Source organism: Oncorhynchus clarkii, chromosome 32 (genome assembly GCF_045791955.1).
Source record: "Oncorhynchus clarkii lewisi isolate Uvic-CL-2024 chromosome 32, UVic_Ocla_1.0, whole genome shotgun sequence".
Classification (NCBI taxonomy): Eukaryota; Metazoa; Chordata; class Actinopteri; order Salmoniformes; family Salmonidae; genus Oncorhynchus; species Oncorhynchus clarkii.
In genome coordinates this window covers 36,316,116-36,340,189 of record NC_092178.1, presented here as the reverse complement: position 1 = coordinate 36,340,189, position 24,074 = coordinate 36,316,116, and the positions used below count along the sequence as shown (strand labels likewise).

The window sequence follows — 24,074 nt, the reverse complement described above, 5'->3', positions numbered from 1 at the left end:
TTCTTCCCCAAGCCATAAAACTGCTGAACAATGAATCAAATGGTCACCCGGACTATTTGCATTGACATCTCCCCTTTGTTTTTACCCTGCTGCTACTCACTGTTTATTACCTATGAGTAGTCACTTTACCCCTACCTACATTTACAAATTACCTTGACTAACCTGTCCTCCTGCACATTGACTCGGTACCGGTACCCCCTGTATATAGCCTCATTAATGTGCCAAATACAATTTTATTCTATTTGAAATAGCTGTGCAGCGACGCTACCCATCCAACCTCAAAGCTTGAGAGGACCTGCAGAGAAAAATGGAAGAAACTCCCCAAATACAGGTGTGCTAAGCTTGTAGCGTCATACCCAAGACAAGGCTGTAATTGCTGCCAAAAGTTCTTCAAAGTATTGAGTAGGGTTTGAGAAGGGTTTGAAAACTTATGCAAATGTGATGTCATTTTTAAAATGTATATATACAGTGCCTTGCGAAAGTATTTGGCCCCCTTGAACTTTGCGACCTTTTGCCACATTTCAGGCTTCAAACATAAAGATATAAAACTGTATTTTTTTGTGAAGAATCAACAACAAGTGGGACACAATCATGAAGTGGAACGACATTTATTGGATATTTCAAACTTTTTTAACAAATCAAAAACTGAAGAATTGGGCGTGCAAAATTATAAATGATTATAAATGATATCATAAATAGGACCGGTGGAGTTGTCACACAGGCAGCTAACAAAAATATATGGAAATGTCTGCTCTACTCAAGATTACAACCAACTAATTGCAGCATTATTGCAAAAATGGAAGAGGCAAGTGAAAGATGGCCCTGCATTAAAGATCAAAATTGGTTAAAGAAAATTGTGATGAAAAAAAAAAGTATACCAGTTTAATTTAAGTAGCAAAAACTTGACATCTGTGCCATATAGACTGCAAAATAGTTGGGAAAAGATTTGATGTACCCATTCCATGGTTTATGAACTGATACATATGTTTCCACATACTGTATGTAGTTCAATGGCTGCTTTTACACAGGCAGCCCAGTTCTGATCTATTACCACTAATTGGAAAAATATCAGTACAATATCCAAACGTACATACAGAATATCATATTTGTACTCAGACACACATCACACCTCCCTTAATCGCTATTTATATTGGAATTAAATGTCTTGATCAGAAAAACACATCTGAAATGTTAAAACCACAAATCTTAGCTTAAAATGTGAATTGAAAGCATTCTATTGAAGTTACACACTTTCAGGAAAGGAAGGATAATAAACTTCGTAAGATATGTAGTCTTACAATAAGAGAAGAATATATGCAAAATAAAATACAAAATCAAGTGGACTTAAAGACCATAACATGTGGCAGTTAAACTTCTTGACACAATGAGTTGCCATGCATCCAGATTTTTCAATACGAGTTTCTCATCAAAATCATTATCAGTGAACTACCAACCAAATCCTTGTGTGCATTTAACCAGGTGCAGCCTCTTACCACTAAACAAGGAATCTATTGCATACCAGTATGTCGGCTTCACAGCTAGGTTCAGCAAGGTGAGCTGAGAGAAACAACTACAACTGCTGTGGACAGAAGTGTGCTAGCTAGATGAGACTGATCAAATATGCTATAGAAACCGGAGGTAAATTGTCACATTGTTTCACATACAAGGGGAGTGCCAGGCACTGAGTTGAGGCATTTGTGACACAATCACATAAATAAAAAAAAATGTTTAACTAGGCAAGTCAGTTAAGAACAAATTCTTATTTTCAATGACGGCCTAGGAACAGTGGGTTAACTGCCTGTTCAGGGACAGAACGACAGATTTGTACCTTGTCAGCTCGGGGTTTGAACTTGCAACCTTCCGGTTACTAGTCCAACGCTCTAACCACTAGGCTACGCTACCGCAAAAGATTTAATAAACGTTCAACTGATAGCACAACAAGGGGGATTTCAATAACATCCCTGGCTCAAGAAAAAAATAATAATAATGGATTCAAAATGTGCATGTCCTATTCTGACAAGTCAATCATTTACAGGTCCAATTCCCTCAAACCATTGTCTCACCATACGGTCTTCTCTCATGCCAAAAGTTGGCAAGATCCATTCTGAAAGTGAAACCATTCTGTTATGGGCTGTGATGCATAGGAGCTAGATTTACTAGGCGTTAAAATGTCCTCCTCTAAAGCTATATTTTTACTCTTTGTTCAATTTTTTTGCCCTATGGAAATAGCACAGTTGCAAACACTTAGTAAGTCTGTCCAAATATTTGTATGGCTTGGAGACGCATACCTTTTTCCTTCCCCACATCACAAAATAAAAGATGTGGGTGAGGGATTTCTTCCTCTCTCAGCTATGGGAGGCCCAGAGTACACCAACATACCACCAATCATTACAGACTATCATAGCTTCATTAAAGGACGGTGTACCTGTGATTGGGCCATTCTAATAAATGTACATTAGGCACCAAATTGAGGAAAACAGACTAAAAAAGGGAGGAGCTACCTGAACTTGTCCAATAAGAAAAGCAAATTTCCATTTTCCGTTGCCAAAGAGTTTTGCTACGTTTTGCCCTAATTAATAAAATCATGATGTATTTAAAAGCCACCTAAAGGTAAAATGGCACAAACCTGTCATTCTTGGTGCCATACAACAGCAGTAGTTTGTATTTCTCCATGTCTCCCTTCACCTATCAAAATAAAGTTGTGTTGCAAAGTCCAATGAGTCCCCCTTCCTCCCCCTAACCACAGATGAAATACCCTAACCACAGACGAAATTCACCAATCCCCATCCTAACCATAACTATTATTAAGCGGATAAAAAATATTTGGGATTATATAAACATTTTAAAAAAGCATCTCAGAGTAGGAGTGCTGATCTAGGATCAGGTCCCCCGTCTATGTCATCTAATTCATTATGATCTAAAAGTCCAAATGTATCCTAGTTCAGCATTCCGAGGCTTTGAGAATACGGACCCTGACCATGGACTAGTGGTTAGAAGCAGACTCTACCAAGTACCCACCCCCCCAGCCTTATTCTACTACAGTCCACCGTAGAGGTGGATCTTGGCAAAGGAGATGGTCTCATAGTAGTCCTTGTGGCCTTTCTCGTAGATGACGAAGATAAACTTCCTGTCCTTTGCGCCGCCGCTCGTAAGTGATGTCATACAGGAGTAGCCGCTTGGCCCCGCCCAGATCTGGACGGCCTTCTTCTCCCACGACGTGCCATTGGTCAGAGACCAGCGCAGGGTTAGGTTGACCCCTGGAAGAAAGGAAAGAGAGAGAGACAGAGAGGAAGGGAAAGAAAGCGAGAGGGACAGAAAGGTTGAAGGTGGAAGTAAAAAATAATAACTCACCACTATTCCCCTTTCCCACCCATTCTGTCCACCAGAGGGCCCCAACCCAACCCCATAGTCCTTACTGTGAGTACTGTCAGCTGGGTTGGTGAAGTACATCACGCCTTCCTTCTGCAGCGCCCCTGCCGCTACCACAGGGTCTATCAGGGTGGAGTCAAACAACAGCTGCTCCAAGGGTAGCGTCTCGCCCCCGTCCAGGCTGCGCACCACCATGCGGCAGCGGCAGTGGTAGTTGTTCTGGTTGCGCACGTTGATGACGATGCTACCGTCCTCCATCTCTACAGGCTACGGGGGGGGGGGGGGGGCAGAGATGAGTTTGATTGAGGAACTGAGGTGAGCCCGATCATGGCGTTTAACTGATAAAAGCTAATACGGTGTTTCTCAAGCACTTCTCATCAAGGGATACTGATGGTTGTGACTCAGATTAATTCATTTAAATTGTCCTACAGGGACTTGCTACTATAGCTTTCCAGTCCCTGGTACAAAAAAAAGTTGAGGAACTGCATTGTAATCAGTATACAGCACTACTGCATAAAACCAGAACAAAAGCAATGGTAAGCCGTCATTTTAAATAAGATTTTTTATTTTACCTTTATTTAACAACTGTGACCTGGCCAAGATAAAGCAAAGCAGTGTGACACAAACACAGAGTTACACATGGAATTAACAAACATACAGTCAATAACACAATAGAAAAGTCTATATACAGTGTGTGCAACTGAAGTATGATTAGGGAAGGCAAGAAATAGGCTGTAGTGGCAAAATAATTACAATTTCGCAAATAAACACTGGAGTGATGCATGTGCACTGGGGTGCAAAGGAGCAAAACAAATATAAATAAAATAAATAACAATATGGGGATGAGGTAGTTGGTTGGGCTATGTACAGGTGTAGTGATCGGTAAGCTGCTCTGACAGCTGCTGCATAAAGTTAGTGAGAGAGATATGTCTCCAACTTCAGTGATTATTGCAATTCTTTCCAGTCATTGGCAGCAGAGAACTGGAAGGAAAGGCGGGCAAAGGAGGAGTTGGCTTTGGATTTTTAAAAGTTGGGATTTAATGGAATTGAAAATGTTAGAGTTAGTGGATGCTCTTTTTGTACAGAGCCAACAACAGCAGAGTATTGTTCAACTAAGGAATGGCATGATATATACAAATAAGTATGTGGCTGTTACGTTAACCACGCCCCGACACCAAAGGAATGGTTCACCAATAAAAGGGGTGGCCATAAAGAGTCTGGTTCTTCATTTCAGCATATACCATCAGGACTCCGATACGTCATGGGTACCAGACCCTAAGGACTCTATGCCTCACAGCCCTCCTTTCTACTCCCGCCAGGCAAGCCCCCCGACATGTACACAGCCTGAGGATGTGTTTGATGGGGTGGTCAGTACTATTTTTGTGGATACCATCAAGGCCTCTGTAGCCACACTTTTAGACGTGGTGATTGGAGAGTATATAAGAGAAAAATGCCATGGTTGTGAGATCAATCACCCCAGCCAACGAGGACCTCCGTGTTTATATGACCCACCGTGGTACTTCTTCAACCACTTTGAGGAGCTGGTGAAAAGACTGTGATCCAGCCACTTTATACCATCGATGGGCAGAGCCCTGGAGTCTATGGGTCTTGTGCCATCTATTCCCAGGGTTTACGGTGTAACCAAGGCTTTCCTACATGAACTGAAGGAGGTCATCTACATACATGAGAAACTCAAAGAAACCAGACACGCACTGTTGGACGACAACAAATACAAGGAAGCTTTGGTTTAGATATAAATCAATGCTGTTAGAGAGAGATGTTAGAGAGAATAAATACATTTTTTCTTTTGAGAGAATTTACAAATGTTATGCAGCAAATTACTGAAAATAAAGTGAACGATGTATCGCTCTACAAAACCCACAATACAGGCGTTATGCAGAGCGTGTGCTAAACATGGAGCAAATCATGAGTCATGTAAGACATACGGGGAAGACTCTACAATGGACACAACTGGTATCACGTCTTGTGGATGATTCTGAAGAACTAGAAACATCCTTGTCTAAGATTTTAGTTTATTTGTTGGAAACATTATTTAATTGTAACATGCATCATATTTGTTGTTTATATAACGGATGTATGCGTTTTAAAAATTCAGCATTATAAGACGGTAAATGTAAACCAAGTATACAAGGTGTTGCATGCATGGGTCATTGAGAAAATGGGTACTAATATCCTGCTACGTATCCTGAAGTGTATGGATACGTAATACTTGAAAACTTTTTTTTGCAAATATTTTTCTCGTTATTTGAAAGGGGCTCATTAATGTTATTGTACATCAGAGAGGCAAGAAGGATGGCGGAGCAGATGTTGAAAAACATTTATTCTACCCCCTCTAACCCAGGGTTGTTCAGGGGTAGGAGAGGTTCCAGAGAGGTATAGCCGAAGAAACAGGTAGCAGGTTAAGCGATGCTCAAGTGAATGATTGGCTAGCGGAGCTGGATGCTTCCATTCTGCATAAACCTGTGTAAAAACAATTTCCACTAAATAGAGTTTACTCATCCCGTGTCCCAGTTTCAGGCGGATTTACTTGACATGCAGGCCCTTGCAGACAAATATGACAGAAATTGATACATGCTAACGGTTATAGATATTTTCTCTAAAATAGTACTTGTAAGGGTCTTAAAAAATAAGTGGGGCAGAGGTGACCCAGGCCTTTGACTCTATCCTGAAGGAAGAAGGAACACCCAAGAAAGTGCAGACTGACGGCGGTAAATCATTTAATAATAATATTGTACATTTCGCTACAGGTTTGGATTTGAAAGCTTCAGTTGTTGAACGCTTTAACAGAACTTTGAAGGAGAGGATGCGGAAATACTTCACAGCTCACAACACACATGGATATGTGGATATAGTTCAAGATTTAGTAAAGGGTTACAACTACAGCTACCATAAGAGTATACGGATGAATCCCTCTGAGGTCTCTTCTGAAAACTCTTTTCAAGTCTTTAAAAATCTGTATGGTTTGTTCCCCCTTCGCCATAAGATTTTTTTTTATTTTAAATTCATAGTGGGGGACTAGGTACGTATATCCAAGTTGAGGGGTGTTTGACAAAGAAATATGAGCAAGGTTACAGTGATGAGTTGTTCAGTTACCAAATGTCTACCACGTATACAAGTTAAAAGATTATGATGGGGAGATTATAGAGGGTTCCTTTTATGAGAAGGAACTCCAGAGGGTACAGCTGGGTAAAGACAAAGTCTTTCACATGGAAGAGATTCTGGATCCAAAGAGAGAAATGGGTCAAAAATGGGTGTTGGTCCGTTGGGAAAAAAACTGTCCCCAAAAGTTCAACAGTTGGGTATTAGAGGACGAGGTGGTGGAGGCAGTGGAGGTAAACTTAAACCCTCATGCGTGATAAAAACACCATCATTCGAGTGTACACAGGAGTGCTTCATGGAGCACAATGGATTTTACTTGACTCTCCCCAGTAATACGTCTACACATATATATAAATTAATAACCAAAGTTAGAATTATACAACCAATTTTCCAAAGCCTATAGAGTTATCGGAGGCCTGGGAAGTAGGTCTCAGCGAGATTACATACCCCCATAGTTAAGTGAGGTCTGGACCAAAAACATCAAAAAGAATACTCAGAAGTATTTTCTAAAAGAAAAGCAACATGTCTCTTTTACACCGCATGTCCTCTGAAGCTATAAAGACAGAGCTCAATCTTTTTATTGCATTTAGGCCTCAAAGTGACCAAAAGAGATGGTACTAATATTGCAAATGATGCCAAACTGAGTCTCATTAATTACCCCTTGGCGACAATCTTCTCCCAAGTGGATGTGACTTTGGGTGAACGCCTTATCAGTCAAAGCAGTGCCACCTATCCTTATAGGGCTATCCTGGAATGTTTACTAAAACTACTCCGAAGACACAATTCAGCGCCGGGCTGTTTAGCAAGGATACTGCAGGAGCATCTATGGACAGACCCCAGCACAAGTGAAAACAAAGGACTGGAGGCATGTGCTCACTACTGTGCGGAATCTCGAGAGAGTTTCATCTTCTAGGGCCTATTCAAGAACGTTTACTCTTAAACTCGGTTGATTTAAGGCTAAAATTAACCAGGGCCAAGGATGAGTTTTGTCTGATGTCTGCCCAAGATGATAACTTTAGTTTAAAAGTGTTGGGGGGCTACGCTTTTTATATTTAAAAAAAGTGTCTATCTCCGGCCGTTCATCTGGGTCATTCACAGGCTTTGATGAAAGGAAATGACCTTTACCCTCTCCAAAGAATTACCATGAAAACATTTAGCATACTGGAGGGAAGTAGAATCTGTAGTCAAGAAAACCTGTTTCTAGGCCCTTGTTTCTAGGCATGTTTCTAGGCCCGCTACATGGTTATAGGCTTGGTTGATCACGCCTCTAATATGGGCAGCTTACATTAAAAAAAACTTTAATTTTCAACATTTCAATGCAGAGTATGTAGCTGTCAGGACGGCCGTCAGGTCTCTGTTAAGGCTTTCCAACCACAAATTAATAACAACATCGGTGAGAGAATTGTACAATCTATTCCTGGCTACCGGGAGGCATCTAAAAGATCTCTCTTTACCTATTGACAGAAATAATTTTGCAGAGGGTTACACATTGTATGGGTTCGATTTATCACCTGATGATGACACCTCAGGAAATCTGTCTGTCTGTAAAGGTGTACTGAAACGCATTTCCAGCCTGAGGTTACCTTGGGAAGGTAACCAAGGTAACCTCAGGCTGGAAATGCGTTTCAGTACACCTTTAGCTTGTACAGTTAGTATGATTGTTTATGCATGCTCTGATTCAATCTTGGAAGTTAATGCCCGAAGACAAGTCTTAGTAGATTATTATTATTAAGATGTTAAGGATCGTTGAGCAAAAACACAAGCTAGAAGGTCTCATGAGCCGCTACCCACGAGCTAGAAGGTCTACCCACGAGCTACCCACGAGCTAGAAGGTCTCATGAGCCGCTACCCACGAGCTAGAAGGTCTACCCACGAGCTACCCACGAGCTAGAAGGTCTCATGAGCCGCTTGATTGGAAAACAATTGTGGAGTATGGGCTTGTGATGAACTACCTATTGAGAAATGGAAGGAGCGACCGGCCATGTCTATTGTCAATACCCATCCTAAACACATGCCGGGTGAACATTGGCTAGCTGTGACATTAGAAGATGGAGGAAGAAAGATCTCAACTCTTTTCCCCCCCAGATTTTCACATTTCCCCACATCTATTAAACAGTTTTTTGACCAAAATTGGATCAAAGATCTACTACAGCATCAAACAAGTACAAGATAACATTTCCACTACATGTGGTCAACACTGTGTATTCTACCTATGCCAAAGAGCCAGTGGAGTTTCTTTTGAAGATGTTATGTCTCTTTATAATGATGATTTAAGAAGTAATGATAGCGCCGTAGATTGTTTTGTTAGAAAATATCAAAAGTGTTCAAGTATGTGCCCTTTAAGACCCTGTAATCAAGGTGTATGCTCACGTCAAATGTTTAAAGAATGTCACAAAAAGTTCAATTGTATAATTTTTTCAAATAAAATGTATTGATTTTAATCAAAAGTAATTCAAAAGTCTAACCACCCATACGTTCAGGGGTGAGGACTCACCCATAAATGAGGTATCAGCCCTTTCAAAGGGGGAAGGGGTTGCTAGAACATCTTTAGGGGTGCTGTAGCTCTTTGAAGGGTTTTGTTTTAAAGTTTGAATCTGTTGACGAAGCTTATAGTTTGGTAGACCTGAAAGGGGAATGTTGAGGATTGCCAGGGCTTTAAGAAACTGATGCCACCCAGGAGGTCTTCTGTCATCAGCAATCTTGTGGGCTGCTGTGGTACTTAAGCAAGTCCATCAGAACACACCTCTGCAACTGTTCCATGAGTGTATTCAGTTCAAGTCGACCATAGGCCGTGGTAAATGCGGCAAGAAACACATTTGCATTACCCTGGGGTAGAACACACTTCTTGTTATATCTCCATTTCACCAGGGCAATGTCTCGACGTTGTTAGCATATTGCTTTTCTGGGATAGTTTGCCCCAAAGCGAGTTTAAATACAATTTCGACAGATTTATTTTGGTTTTGTTGACCTCTATTCTGTCAGAGTCAAGACGTATACCTTCTCTGTCGTGATAGTCCTGAATGTACTTGTCTTTGCTCTCTTGATCAGTGACCGATGCAGGATCCCCCGAAGCCATTTTCTTGCATCTCAAGGATGTCTTGATGTACTCCTTAAAAAGAGTGTCTGATTTCCTGGAACAGTTCCACACTTCAAAGATTTTGGCCACAAGATACCCCTTCTCTAGAGCTTTAGAGAATTCAACGGTGACCCATACACCTGTCAGGGCTCTTTCTTGATCTGAATTATCACAAGGCTTTTCCTGGTTGTTGTTTTCACTGCAGGTGCAAAAGGGGAAATCAAAAATTTCCTTGAGGTCCCTTGTAAGGCAACACTGGCAGAAACAACCCCCAGGGATGGTAAAAAGTTGCTTTAAATCAGACCAAAATAGTTTTGTAGTAAGTCAACGTCACGGTGAATAATTTCAGGATGACCCATAGGATAACAAGAGGAACTCATTACATGAGGATAAAGGGGTGTAAAATCTACATATCCCATTGTCTCATAGGGTTGCGCTACATACCGTAATGTCAAAGCATTGGTACGACCTCCATACAAGGCCTGCCGGGGTTCCAAGAGTTCTGGTGTGTCAAAGCTGGAAAGGAAAGCTCGAACATGAGGATCAGACTTTGAGTTATGTCTACTCGTGCGCCCACATCTCATTCACTTTCAACCCATAAGTAGCCTGTAAAAATTCCAATTTGTCTTGGATCTCCTGGTACATATCCCCCAAAGTATTTTGGGTAAAGACACACATGGCCTTGGGCACAAAGCAAGATTTACAACCGTGGAAGAAACAATCAATGTCTCAACACCGTCAATCTCTGTGTATCCATCTACGTGATACGGGCCAATTGCCTTCCCCCCACTATTCAAAGCATGTTGAATAAAAATGTTTTTATCCTGGGCCAAGTACTCCAACCATTGAATGGACCTGCTAGAGTATGACTTGAATTGTCGTCGGTAGTTGTCAGGCGATGGAATAGCTATAGATGCTGGGAGGTAAAAAGTGTGTACGATAGGTTTTCATGCATGCCGATGCAATAGTTGTACAACTCCAGGGGTCAATCTTTGATGACCTCTTCTCTGAATCTGAGGCATCCGTCACGCAGTATAACCACATCATTGTCACAGAATGACTCCATCTATTTACGGAAATCAAAAGGTATGACGACATACTGTCTCATACCAAGTCATAAATCTCTCTCTCTTTGGGAGACATTTGATCACACCCGTATATTTCGGGGCTGGGATAAGATCCAATATAATGTAGATTCTCCTCAGATGTGACGAAATGAGGAAATCAACCTTTCACAGAGTTTTCAAAACCCAAGGCCTCAGGCATTTGAGCCAATCTCATGGGTAAGAAACTTAAGCTGTCAATGCATCTCTGGTTGAAGGCGGGGTCTACAAAACAACATTTTAACTACCTTGCGCTATGACACTGGGTGCAACGCCTTGTTGTATCAAGATGTTCAAAAGAAGATAGGAATCATAGGCTCTAGGATTGTACTGGGGTTGTAGGCTCTAGTTTCTGTACTGGGGTTTTCTGAAGTGTTTTAGAAAGCATAGTGCACAATCGGGTCCCTCTGCCGAACACTTTTCAGCCTTGAAAGTCATGGTAGATACAAAAATAGGCGGATTGCTGATTAGTCTCAAAATCATAAAACACATTTCTCTGAATGTTCATCTTCAGCCAAGGGCTGAATATAGCACTCGTGGGACATTTCTTGAAACAATCCAGTGTCTCTGCTTTTCAAAGGCCCTTTACAGATTGGGCAATGTATGATCCCACACACTAGAGGTTTAGGGTTGTCTATTTTAAGGTTGTAATTGCAATGGCATTTTGGACATTTCTTGTTAATGCCTTGGGGTGCTATGTTTCAATTTTGTGTTTTTCGTAAGAGTAGGCCGAACGACATGTGCGTTGACAATCCGCACAGGGTGTTAGGTTTAAGGGTTGCATCGGACGTTTTTCACCCTGACATACTGAACAGTTATAACGACAAGAGTGGTACAAAACCACAACAACAACAAAAATATTTTACCTTTATTTAACTAGGCAAGTCAGTTAAGAACAAATTCTTATTTTCAATGACGGCCTAGGAACAGTGGGTTAACTGCCTGGTCAGGAGCAGAACGACAGATTTCTACCTTGTCAGGTTGGGGATTTGAACTTGCAACCTTTCGGTTACTAGTCCAACACTCTAACCACTAGGCTACCCTGCCGCCCCAATCTTGATGTTCAGAGAATTTTCTAATTTGACTATGTCAGAGAAACCCACAGCCTCCTGTATACCTAAACCGACGGCATTTTGGAGCTCCCTAGCCTTTTGTAAAGCCTCTAGATCAGTACATCCAGGGTTGAGTAAATGTGATAGGCATAACTGATTACCATGATTGTTAACGTTTATGAGGTATTGCTTCTTATCGTTTATGATTTCTGATTGCATGAGACTATCAAGTTTCCTTCTCTGACCCCCTCCACCTAGGGTTTGGAGTACTATTTGTACAAAGAGTTCTAGGGTCCTATCAGCTATGATGGCTGAATTAGATTGAACAAGGCGTTCCAGCACGGCTATAAATTGTTCAAGATCTGCTTCGCCATTGGGTAAAACAAGAGACACTGTGTTTTGCATACTAGCTCCAGATATTTCAAGTTGTAAAACAGACATCACGAGGTTCGGCATAATCTGTAGCCCTTTCTAAAAGTTCTCAGAGAGTATTCAAAATCATCACATTAAAAAAACTGCATTAATCAAGGTTCTGATTCATCCATGTGAAATTTTTAAAAACTGACGAATCTCTGTATTACCGAATTTATTGCGGTACACAACACGAACACTTCTATCAATACCATCGCCACTGATTTATTACACGATTTCAAAAAGGCTTTATGGTGAAAGCAAACCATGCGATTATCTGAGGACAGCACCCCTTGAAACAAACACAGACAATCATATTTCATCCCGCCAGGCGCGACACAAAAGTCAGAAATAACGATATAATTCATGCCTTACCTTTGAAAATCTTCTTTTGTTGGCACTCCAATATGTCCCATAAACATCACAAATGGTTCTTTTGTTTGATTAATTCCGTCGTTATATATCCAAAATGTCCATTTATTTGGCGCGTTTGATCCAGAAAAACACCGGTTCCAACTCACGCATCATGACTACAAAATACCTAATAAGTTACCTGTAATATTTGTCCAAACATTTCAAACAACTTTCCTAATACAACTTTAGGTATTTTTTTTATATATATTTTTTTTAAACGTAAATAATCAATACAATTTAAGACGGGATAAATTGCATTCAGTTCCGGAGGAAAACAAAGTGGAGCGTGCTTTCAGGTCAAGCGCCTCTAACAAACAGCACGCTTCACTCTACCCTCGTTCTGAACAGGGCTACTTCTTCATTACACAAAGGAAAAACATCAACCAATTTCTAAAGACTGTTGACATTCAGTGTAAGCGATAGGAACTGCAAGCATATTTCTAGTAAAACGGGCTTGCCATATAAAACTAATTGAAAACAGATTGACCTCAACAACAAAAAAATTCCCTGGATGGATTGTGCTCAGGGTTTCGCCTGCCAAATAAGTTTTGTTATACTCAGACATCATTCAAACAGTTTTAGAAACTTCAGAGTGTTTATCAAATACTACCAATTATATGCATATCCTAGTAGCAGGCAGTATACTTTGGGCACCTCAGTCATCCAAACTTCCGAATACTGCCCCCTACTTCGAAGAAGTTAGTGTGTGTGGGGGGAGGGGGTTGAAGATGTGTGGGGGTTGTTGAAGACGTTGTGCTCGCATTCATTTGGTTAATTAAGGATATGAGTTCAGGGGGTACCTGTGATAACAGGTGTTCATGTGTTTGGGTTATTGATGGGGAGGTTGGCCCTAAAGCATTAATTTGGTTAATTAAGGATGTGAGTTCTTCTGGCATTCTAGAAGTAGCCATGTTACATACAGTTACTAGCGCTTGTTTGGGCGTTTTTTTAAATCAGATTGTTGTTTAACAAGCGGGGCGTTGTTCTATGCCAGAAGGATAGATCTTGACTGTATTGACGCCTTAGTAAAGCAACCATACGTTTGTGTAGCTGAACCTCTCTGGCTTTTAGAGCCCTGTAAAAGGCTGTGAGAAACCTATCTTGACGATCTATTTCAGGATCTGGGTCCTCATTGAGAATATCTTCAATTAATATTGTTTCTACCTCAGAATTGACTGTTGGCCGCTTCATACATCAACACATCGTCTTCCTCAGCCTTGTCATTGACAGTGTTGAAATTATCAGGTTTCGATGTTTTACTATGTATGTCCTGGGCGCCCTCTTCCTCTCGACATATTGGGCCTTCTGTGTTGGTATACACCTGGGAGGAGTCTGAAAGAAAAATATATACAAAATAGTGTATTAAAAATAAAATATATATTATATAAAAATGTCAATTTCAAATACATTTCAGATATATTAATATATTAACACAGTTCTCACTGTTAGGCCTTGGGGTTTAGTTAAATTACCTCTGGTTGTTTGACGCATGCTTTTCTGAGGAATCCTCGATAATGGGGTTCCTATCCCTATGTCCTCTGGCTTTGTAGATTCTGTATGGTTTGTATAGCCATCATTGGAGTCTGAAAAAAAAGTGACTTTTAAAAAACAAACATTCTATCAAAAAATGTATAACTAATAAAAAATGTAAAAAATTATAACGGGTCATAACGTATCCATAGAGAGCATGCTCTTGAATCCAATCGTTTTCAGACCAGTCGCCCTTCTCGGGCCGGGGTGATTCTGCGCGGTGCACTTGTGCCAAAGTATCGTGATGCGCCTTAGGTGCTAGATTATATAGCGATTGGGTGGAGTTTTCTGGGGGTGTGTATCTGTGTGTTAAATCTGCGCTTCCTGTGTTTGGAGTTATGGGAAAGCCGGCCGTACAGAACGGTAGAATATCGTCGGTTTCAGCGCCCCCGAAGTCGTTCATAGGTAGAGTCCATATTTCCTTGGGTATTCTTGTTTAGGTCTCTGTCCCCTGTAAACACAAGATTAGCTTTTTAAAATAGTGTACACACTTTTGTTTAATGCTTAATATATGAAGATTATTACACCTTTTTATTTTTTGGACTTACGTCGAAAATAGCTTGAGGCCGTAGGGCTGCGTAAAGAAGAACATTTGAAGAAGAACCGTTTGTTCCTCTTAATCCTCATCATGGATAGTTAGTGTTGGATGATCCAAATCAATTATTCCCGGTAGCAGCTGTGTAAATGTCAGGTATTCTATAAACAATTTTAAATAATATTAAAATATATTTATACAAAATAAATATACACTATTTTAACATTAAAAAAAGACTTACATTTGACATAAAAACATACCGGAAAATTCGATGTCCTCCACTTTTAGAATATCTGTAAAAACCATATATAAAACAACAGTTTAATATTTGAGGAAACCTTATTAGAGAGAGAGAGAGAGATCCAAACAGTGCAGTAATTTCTAACAGGTAATATCAAACATCTCCCACAAACTACCTAACGCACACAAAATCTAATCTAATATATTATTATTTCCACATCCTCACCTTCAAAATTCTCCATGTGTAAAGGCTGTGTCCTGACTGAGCCAATGTATGGAATGAACTTACAGACGGGGCATTGTTTGTTGGTCCCCCACCCATCCTGGGGAAATAACACCTGTTTTTTTCTGGAGACAACCTATGTGCAAATAACCCCCTAGTGTTGTTCAGAAAGAAAAACATTGTTTTTAAACCTTAGGGGGTGTCTAGGCCTATTCTATGGTGGTTGTGGGGTTTGACTTTTGCTCCCTCCATCCTTGGGAAATAACAAATGCTGTTTTTGGAGACACTCTGTGTGCAAAGGACCCCATAATGTTGAATTGTTTCATACACAATTGCAGAGACACACACACACACCAACAAAAAAAAAACATTGTTTTGAAACACACCTCTTTCCCAGAAGCCTTTTAAACATGTTATAATTAGTTAAACAATTTTACTAGGCAATATTTAACCATGCCAGAAAGTTTTTATACACAAAAAAATGTTATACAACAGATATAGTATTACCGCACAGTACCACATTTTAATACCCTTTAAATGCTTAGATTTATAACTGTCTGTTGTAGGAAAGACTGTATTCATATAAAATAAGGCCTTTTGATTATTTGGAAGATTCTCTAGGTGTGGTTGACTGTTGATTCCTCCATCCTCGGAAAAAACACCTGTTGTTTTTGGAGAACCTATGTGCAAATGAGCCCTAGTGTTTAAAACAATGTTAAGAAAAAAACATTGTTTCAACACACAACTGCAGAGAAAGACACATACACACACACACACACCTCTTTCCCAGAAGCCTTTCTGAGACCGAAAGAGAGAAAAAAACTAAGATTACTTTCGTTAAAGGTGAGATACAATTTTAAAACCCTTTATTTAATTCTAAATCTTTAGTAGAAACCTTTTAAACATGTTATAATTAGTTAAACAAGTTTACTATTTCTTTCTTACAGAAAAAGGGGAGGCTCTATGGTCAACCATCACATCCATCAGTCTCTAAATCCCAGTTTTCGGGGTCTGACCGGTTCAGACAGTTTTCTTTCCCTGGATAGATCAAAACGTCTTGCCTTTAGGCCCTGGGTCTGTCTTAGGGATAGAAGCACCCAGCAGCGTAATTGTTCACGATGTTGGAAAAGATTTTCCAGCTGTTTCATCATGTGACAATGTGATAATTGCCCCACGTAAAGCTAAAGACTGGCACAAAATAGTTGACCTCCGTTCAGGCTTTTGAAAATGCATACAACCTAACTGATTTGGTTGCATTGGAACTATCGAATTGGGCACAAACTAAAATTGTCACTTTGGAGTCTGGACTACACGCCAATGAAGAGATTCTTATGGCTTTCAAATCATCTCGCCAGCAGACTTCCTCTTCCAGTGCGTACCCAGGCAGGGTTGTCCCACTCAGGGCCTGCCAAGTAGAGTTACACAAGTCAGAAATAGAGATAAAATGAATCCCTTACCTTAGATGATCTTCATATGGTGGCACTCAGAAGACATTCATTTACTCAAAAAATGTTCCTTTTGTTCGATAAAGTCTCTTTATATCCAAAAACCTCAGTTTTGTTCGTGCGTTTTCTTCAGTAATCCACAGGCTCAAACGCAGTCAAAACAGGCAGACAAAAAAAAACAAATTGTATCCGTAAAGTTCATAGAAACATGTCAAACGATGTTTATATTCAATCCTGAGGTTGTTTCTAGCCTAAATGATCTATAATATTTAAACCGGACAATAACGTTGTCAATATAAAAGGTAAACAAGAAAGGCACTCTCTCGGAATTGCGCATGTAAAAGCGGGCAGGCAGGTGTGGGCATCAGTTGAAGAGCATGCATTTAGTTTTACTTGCATTTAAGAGCAGTTGGAGGCCACAGAAGGAGAGTTGTATGGCATTGAAACTCATCTGGAGGTTAGTTAACACAGTGTCCAAAGAAGGGCCAGAAGTATACAGAATGGTGTCGTCTGCGTAGAGGTGGATCAGAGAATCACCAGCCGCAAGAGAAACATCATTGATGTATATATTTGTTATTAAAGGACTTGCCTAGTTAAATAAAAGGTGAAATAAAATAAGTATGAAACTAGTGCCAGACTAGTAAAACTAGAGGGTTGCCTAATGGCAGAAGAGGCTGGTGGGAGGATCTATAGGAGGACAGGCTCATTGTAATGGCTGGAATGGAGTTAATGGAACATAGTCAAACGTAGTTTCCATAAGTTTGATACCGTTCCATTAATTCCATTTCAGCCATTACAATGAGCCCGTCCTCCTATAGCTCCTCCCACCAGCCTAATAACTACACGGCTATTGTACTGTGTGCCATCCTTTCCTTCCTGCTCACTCCCTCCCTGGTTAGCTTTACCTGGCACTCATCTGGGTTGAAGTCCAGGGCTTGTTTGGGCTGGTTGTAGGGGATGCTCTTCAGCGCGGCGCCATTCCTCCAGTTTCGTCCGTGATCGTCACTCAGAATGCAGAAGACCCCGTCACCCTCCAGGGTGCCATGTCCACACACCACCAGACGCCCCTTAGCAGGAGGGTAGTGCTTCTGTGAGCGGAGACATGGAGAGACAGTCAAAATAGTGTACTCTGTCAAGGCACAACAGTTCAATCAAAATGACTGACCTTAGTAATAAATATCGGGGTCAATGCACCAAGGTTTATTATTATACACAATATAAGGGTTAGTGTTATGATGATAGAAATTGGCCTCATAATTGACAACACAAAAGTAGGCTACAAAAGTCAGCAATGTGATCACAAGGAATGAAATATAAAAGTCATAGGTCGGTAGAGAAGGCAAATAAAGAGGGGGAAACTACAATTAATTAAAATATAAAAATAGCAACATGCAACCATTTCTATGATTTCACTGAGTTACAGTTCATATAAGGACATTCAGTTCATTGAAATAAATCCATTAGGCCCTAATCTATGAATTTCAAATGACTGAAGAAAAAAAAAGGATATGCATCAGTTTGTCACAGACACCTTTAAAAAAATTATAATAATTAAAAAAAATTAAGAGGTAGGTGCTTGGATCAGATAACCAGTCTGTTGTGACCACCCTTTGCCTCTCCTCCAAATAGAGTTGATCAGGCTGTTGATTGTAGCTTGTGGAATGTTGTCCCAGTGCTTTTTAATGGCTGTGCGAAGTTTCTGGATATTGGGAGGAACTGGGACATGCTGTCGTATACGTCGGTCCAGAGCATCCCGAACATGCTCAAAAGGGGGACATTGTCTGGGGACATTGTCTGGTGACATTGTCTGGTGACTATACAGCCCATGGGAGAACTGAGCCATTTTTAGCTTCCAGGACTTGTGTACAGAAGATCCCTGCGACATGGAGCCGTGCATTATCATGCTGAAACATGATGTGATGGTGGCGGTTGAATGGCACGACAATGGGCCTCAGGATCTCGTCGCAATTGTGTTTGTTGTCCATAGCTTATGCCTGCCTATACCATAACCCCACCATGGGGCACTCTGTTCACAATGTTGAGATCAGCAAACCGCTCGCCCACATGACACCATACACAATGTCTGCCATCTGCCCGGTACAGTCAGTTACGACACCAAACTGCAGTCAGGTCAAAACTCTGGTGAGGACGACGAGCATGCCGATGAGCATTCTGACAGTTTGTGCAGAAACTATTTGGTTGTGCAAACCTACAGTTTCTTCAGCTGTCCGGGTGGCTGGTCTCAGACGATCCTGCCGTTAAAGAAGACGGATGTGGAGGTCCTGGGCTGGCGTAGTCACACGTGATCTGCGGTTGTAAGGCCAGTTGGACGTACTGCCAAATTCTCTAAAACGATGTGATTAACATTCCATTCTCTTGTAACAGTTCTGGTGGACATCCCTGCAGTCAGCATGCCAATTACACTTGGGCATCTGTGGCATTGTGTTGTGTACATTTTAGAGTGGTCTTTTATTGTCCCCAGCACAAGGGGCACGTGTACTGATCATGCTGTTTATCAGCTTATTGATATGCCACACCAGACAGGTGGACGATTTATCTTGGCAAAGGGGAAATACGCTTTTTGTGCGTACAGAAAATTTCTGGGTCCTTTTATTTCAACTTATGAAACATGGGACCAACACTTTATATGTTGTGTTTATATTTTTGTTCAGTGTATATGTATTAATTAAATTAACTATATAAATTGACTCTAAGAGCGAGAGGAAGAAGGGGAGATGAAGAGAAGTCTGAAAACCTTGGATGATGGTGACCCACCTGAATGCCGAAGCCGGGCCCAGGGACGAAGTTCTTGACCCCCAGCTGGACCGAGAGGTTCCTTGGTGGGCTCCAGCTGAGTCCGTCGTCCATGCTCTCCACCAGCATTATACTGGCGGGGTCACACTGGTACTGGTGGAAGCACAGAGAGTAGATCAGTAGCACAGACCCAGTCTCCTCATCCACCACCACTGAACCGAGGTTCAGTCCGTCAGCCAGGACGCCATCGTTTACTATGAAGGTGGTGGGAGACCACGTGGCACCTAGGGTGGAGGGGATGTATAGAGGAGGGAGAGAGAGAGACAGAGGGAGGAGGAAAGTATCAGTCATAAGTAGAGTGCTGTCAATAAAAAAAATGCACAGGAGTGAAGATTCACTGATAAAAAGCCATGTCAATTCAAATATGTGTATGAGTGTCTGTGTTTCTCTGTCCTGTCTCTGTCTGTCTGAAATGGGAATATTTAACATAACAAAAGTTCATATTTAATATTTAGAGTGAACACAATGTTTAGCATATTTGGAGTTATTGTAATACATAATTTCCAGGGTTCCATTTTTGACACTCAAGGTGCAGGCTGATGGTCACTAGACTTGTTATGGATTATTCTCATATCTGTTGATAGTGGTTGATGCCAGACTGGAGGCCGCCGGGTTCCAAAACTAATGCAATCAACTTTTACCCTGTGCAAAATACGCCTATCCGGGCACCTGGGCACCCACTCAGACTACTCCCAGACAGTCCAAGCAGTTCTTGCATGAGAATTGGCTTTTTGCTTAGAAGCTAGCTTTTTGACCATTGTAATTGAAAACAATCACAGTAAGGTACTTCAATTGTTACCAAGAAATGATTTGATAACCAGATAAAAACAGATCCACTTTGCCTTTAAGAGAAGATTTGCAGCTTTGATTAAAAAAAGGTCCAATGTAAGTCCTTTTTTTTTATCTCAATATCAAAACAGCTCTTACATTGAAAGGGTATTATCATAATTATTCTAACATCAGTGTGGAAATATATATAAAACAGGAAAATCAAGTTTATCTACAATGGGTATTCAAGACAGAAGAGCCTGATCAGAGAAGGCCAGTTAGACATTCTCTCTGCTCTGTGCTAGAAGTGTCTTCCTGTTGCAGCTTGTAATAAACAAGTTTTATTCATTTTATCTGCAACTGCTCTCCTTTTTGTTCACCTGGAATTTCCTATTAGAATTATTCCTCACAAAATCCAGACAAATAAAATACCATGATTTGGGGGATTTTCACAAAATGTAATTCAGAATAGAATATTCATTTTGAGGAAGGATTGTTGACATATATCTAAAAGCATAATTGACCAATAATGACTCAAAGTTGGCATATTTATGTCATATTGACCTTACCCAGGCCTCCTTTAACCCACTCCATAGTGTTTACTCTGTAGGTGCTACAACGCATACAGTGGTGTCATATAACGCTTTACCGTTTGCTCTGTATTATGAGTGCTATTTTGATTCTAAAATGTTTTTGAAACATTCATTTATGAAAATTGAAAAATATAAACATGAATATTGAAAAAATAAAGTGTTTGATTTTGCAAAATGTTTCATATGTTGTTGAACGTAATATACTCTACGGACATATCAAAGTTCCAGAGTGGGATCTCTGATACTTTTAGAGTTATGATCCAATTTGTAAGCAGTAACAGAGTAAGGGCAGCAGTGAATTGTGGACCACAACCAAACCCCTCCCTGTTTTCCAACGTGAGCAACTATTGGGCAGAACAGGCCGGGTTGGCATAGATTGTTGACAACATATATTTAGTCTCCAATGTTTTTTGAAAACAAATACAATTTGCACAATGTGCACTTGGTGTCTGTCACATGCATCGTTAGAGTCGTTGCTTAGCTAGCACTGACATGAAAATAGGTAAAAACACCTCAAAACAAGACATGGTATCAAGAACAAGATAAAACTAGCTGAAACGAGCCAATTACAATTCCCCACATCGCAGGTTCTCATCATTGTTATGTCAGTAAATCAATTAGCCCATGTCAGCAAAACATGTTTTGATTGGTAAGTTATCTAAACTTGTAGTAACCATGGTTGAATTACCAAATGGGGGGGCACCATTGACCATCAGATAGCATATTAAGAACTGCAAGTTCCCTCCTCCCTATGGCAAAATGTGTACAGTTGCAGGAAATGATCTGTAAAACTGCACATTTTTCTCTCCGCCCCATAACAAAATGTGTAGAATTGCAGCAAACTTGCTTTAAAACTGCAACATTCTCTCCACACCCAATGGCAAAATGTGTAGAATTGCAGGATTTGTTTTGCTGTCAAAAGGCTTGCTGACTGCATGTGTGGGAATGGATGTGGGTACGCAGACATGCGAGCCACTGTGGCCCCTCACGAGGAGTTCAATGTTGCCCATCCCTGCATTGCACTGTGTCTGTCTGTCTGCTCTCTCTGCCTGCCTACCTCTGTCTGTGGACCGTCGCATGGCAAGGAACTTGGCCCCCACGTCACTGGCGGACTTCTTCCGGGCCTCAGCGAAGGCCAGCAGACTGCCCTTGGGGGTGAAGGAGAGCAGTGGGATCCGGTAAGTGTCCACCTCTCCTGCCCCGCCCCTCACCCACAGCAACTGCTCATCATAGACCAGGGGGTCAATCTGGGAGAGAGAAAGAGAGACTTAATTTGCCTCACTGCTTGGCAGATGTAGCCACTTGCCAAGTTAGGCCAGGTGAAACTGAGTGGGCAGAAAGCGAACCTCCAAGTTCCCTCTTGGAAGAAGCTTGGATTTTAGCCAACAAGAACTGCGGAGAGAGACCATTATAAAAAAAGACAGCATGAGACAGTGACAGAACAAGATCAACAGGATGTGTCCATAAAATCATTCTCTGTGCCATCCAAGTTCACTAATGTAAACCCACACCCCTGTAATGTCAAGTGCCATGATCCTTCAGAACAAGTGTTACTCTTGTTCACATACCGTATGCCACCAATTCAGCAAGTGAACTCATCTGCTATTAAAAACACAGGATGGATTACTAAATGTAGAGGTGCAAGAGGTTGTTGGATTGTTTTGGTCGCTGAGCTTTGCAATGGCCTGCTAGTGCAAACTTACAGCGCAAGTCTATTGCAGTGTTGATAACAGCTCTTGCACCACAACTTTCTCACACCCAAAGTCATTATACTGCTATGTTTTCTTGCAGTAAACAATCTACAAAATGGATTGGCTACATCTTGCAAAGCTGTGTAGAATTCTGCACTGTATAGGAGACGTCACACTCAAGCCTACACAGCAAAGCCACAGGAAGTAGGGATGCTGAGGGTGATAAGGCACCCCTTGAGAATTCAGAATAATAATAAAAACATTCATACAAAGTAATGCACTGGGCCTTTACTAGTATTAGTGGACCGATAGACATCTGTAGCGCAGGCACAGCATTTGTTGTTTTTTTAACAATCACTGGTTTCCCAAAAAAAGGTAGTTATATAACTAAGAACAGTAACTAACAGGAGTCAATAGTTGGATGTAATTGTTGTTGCCCTGTCCCTCTCTCTGCAATTGTCATTCTAATGGAATCCAAAAAGAACAAAACCCTGTCCTCAAACATTTATGTCAAAAGGTGCAAAGTTATGGGCAAAGACACAAATCAACCCCATAAAATTAAAAACAAATTTGGGATCAAATAACAGGGAAAACAACCACTTTTTGTGCAGTTTTAAATGTATCATCCTTACAAACAACATTATCTAAATCTACATTACTGTATTGTACATAGGCTGGTCATCTAGGTTTGTACCTGCAGACTTTCTATCACCATGAAAAAACAAAACAAGCACAATACAGTAATTGAGTACATTGAGACATCAAGTGGTTTGTGGTGATGTGGCTCAGTTGGTAGAGCATGGTGCTTGCAATGCGAGGGGTGTGGGGTTGATTGCCACGGGGGACCTGTATGAAACTGTATGCACTCACTACTGTAAGTTGCTCTGGATAAGAGCATCTACTAAAATGGAAAGGGAATGAATAAACCATTTCAGGTCACACTGAGAAATAAGTTACATTTGCAAAGTATTCCAATAAACTGTAAAACAGATCAAGAAAGTATTTTTATACTCAAGTTTTATCAGATTAACGGTTTTGACAAGATAATTATCAGACTCAAACTAAAAATGCTGGTAAACACTCAGGAATTACAACCCATGACTGAAAAACCGGTCAAAATATCTGACAAGTACCTGGCCAAAAGAGGTGCATAGACTTGGCGATAGAACTGAAAAAAGTAATGCGATCCAGCTTCGTACTCCCATCAAACCAGCCCTTGTGACCATGCTGTTCAGTATTCTCTCCGCCGTTCTTTTGACGAAGAAAACTATGATACTATGGCATCAGAGCAAAACTGTAGCGCAATAAACAACAATCACTTCCTCCTCACCGAAACCCTAAACACCGCGGTCATATGACTGAAGTGGGCGGTGACATGACTAACTTATCCTTCTACTTCTGTGGGTTTTATGGCGGACTACAACCCAAAAAGCTGCATTGCCGCCACCAACTGGACATTTTTATTTTTTTTATTTAAGTAGGCGAGTGAGTTAAGAACAAATTCTTATTTACAATGACGGCCGACCCTCCGGCCAAACCCTCCCCTAACCAGGACAATTGTGCGCCGCCTTATGGGACTCCCGATCACAACCGGTTGTGAAACAGCCTGGGTACCAGTGTTGCCACCTAATTTTCAGGGGAAGTTGCTAGGGGCAGGTCGATTTGTTGCTAAAAGTAGCTAAATTACATT

General features: G+C 40.9%; 1 protein-coding gene across 1 annotated transcript; it reads right to left on the bottom strand.

Moving 5' to 3' along the window:
- Positions 1-592: 592 nt before the first annotated feature.
- On the bottom strand, positions 593-24,074 carry LOC139391704 (sialidase-1-like). Its single transcript, XM_071139176.1, has 6 exons — positions 23,518-24,074; positions 21,751-21,940; positions 19,294-19,556; positions 17,424-17,606; positions 3,417-3,636; positions 593-3,257 (listed from the first exon to the last, which is right to left on the bottom strand). Exons 1-6 carry the CDS (start codon positions 23,608-23,610, stop codon positions 3,037-3,039), a joined length of 1,170 nt encoding a protein of 389 aa, XP_070995277.1. The 5' UTR covers positions 23,611-24,074; the 3' UTR covers positions 593-3,036.

Excerpts from the sequence above, each read along its gene's own strand:
- LOC139391704 (XM_071139176.1), bottom strand. The coding sequence starts at position 23,610 with ATGGTCACAAGGGCTGGTTTGATGGGAGTACGAAGCTGGATCGCATTA. Across the intron at positions 21,941-23,517 it reads TATGCACCTCTTTTGGCCAG|ATTGACCCCCTGGTCTATGA; the intron begins GTACTTGTCAGA and ends TCTCTCTCCCAG. Across the intron at positions 19,557-21,750 it reads GCGACGGTCCACAGACAGAG|GTGCCACGTGGTCTCCCACC; the intron begins GTAGGCAGGCAG and ends CCTCCACCCTAG.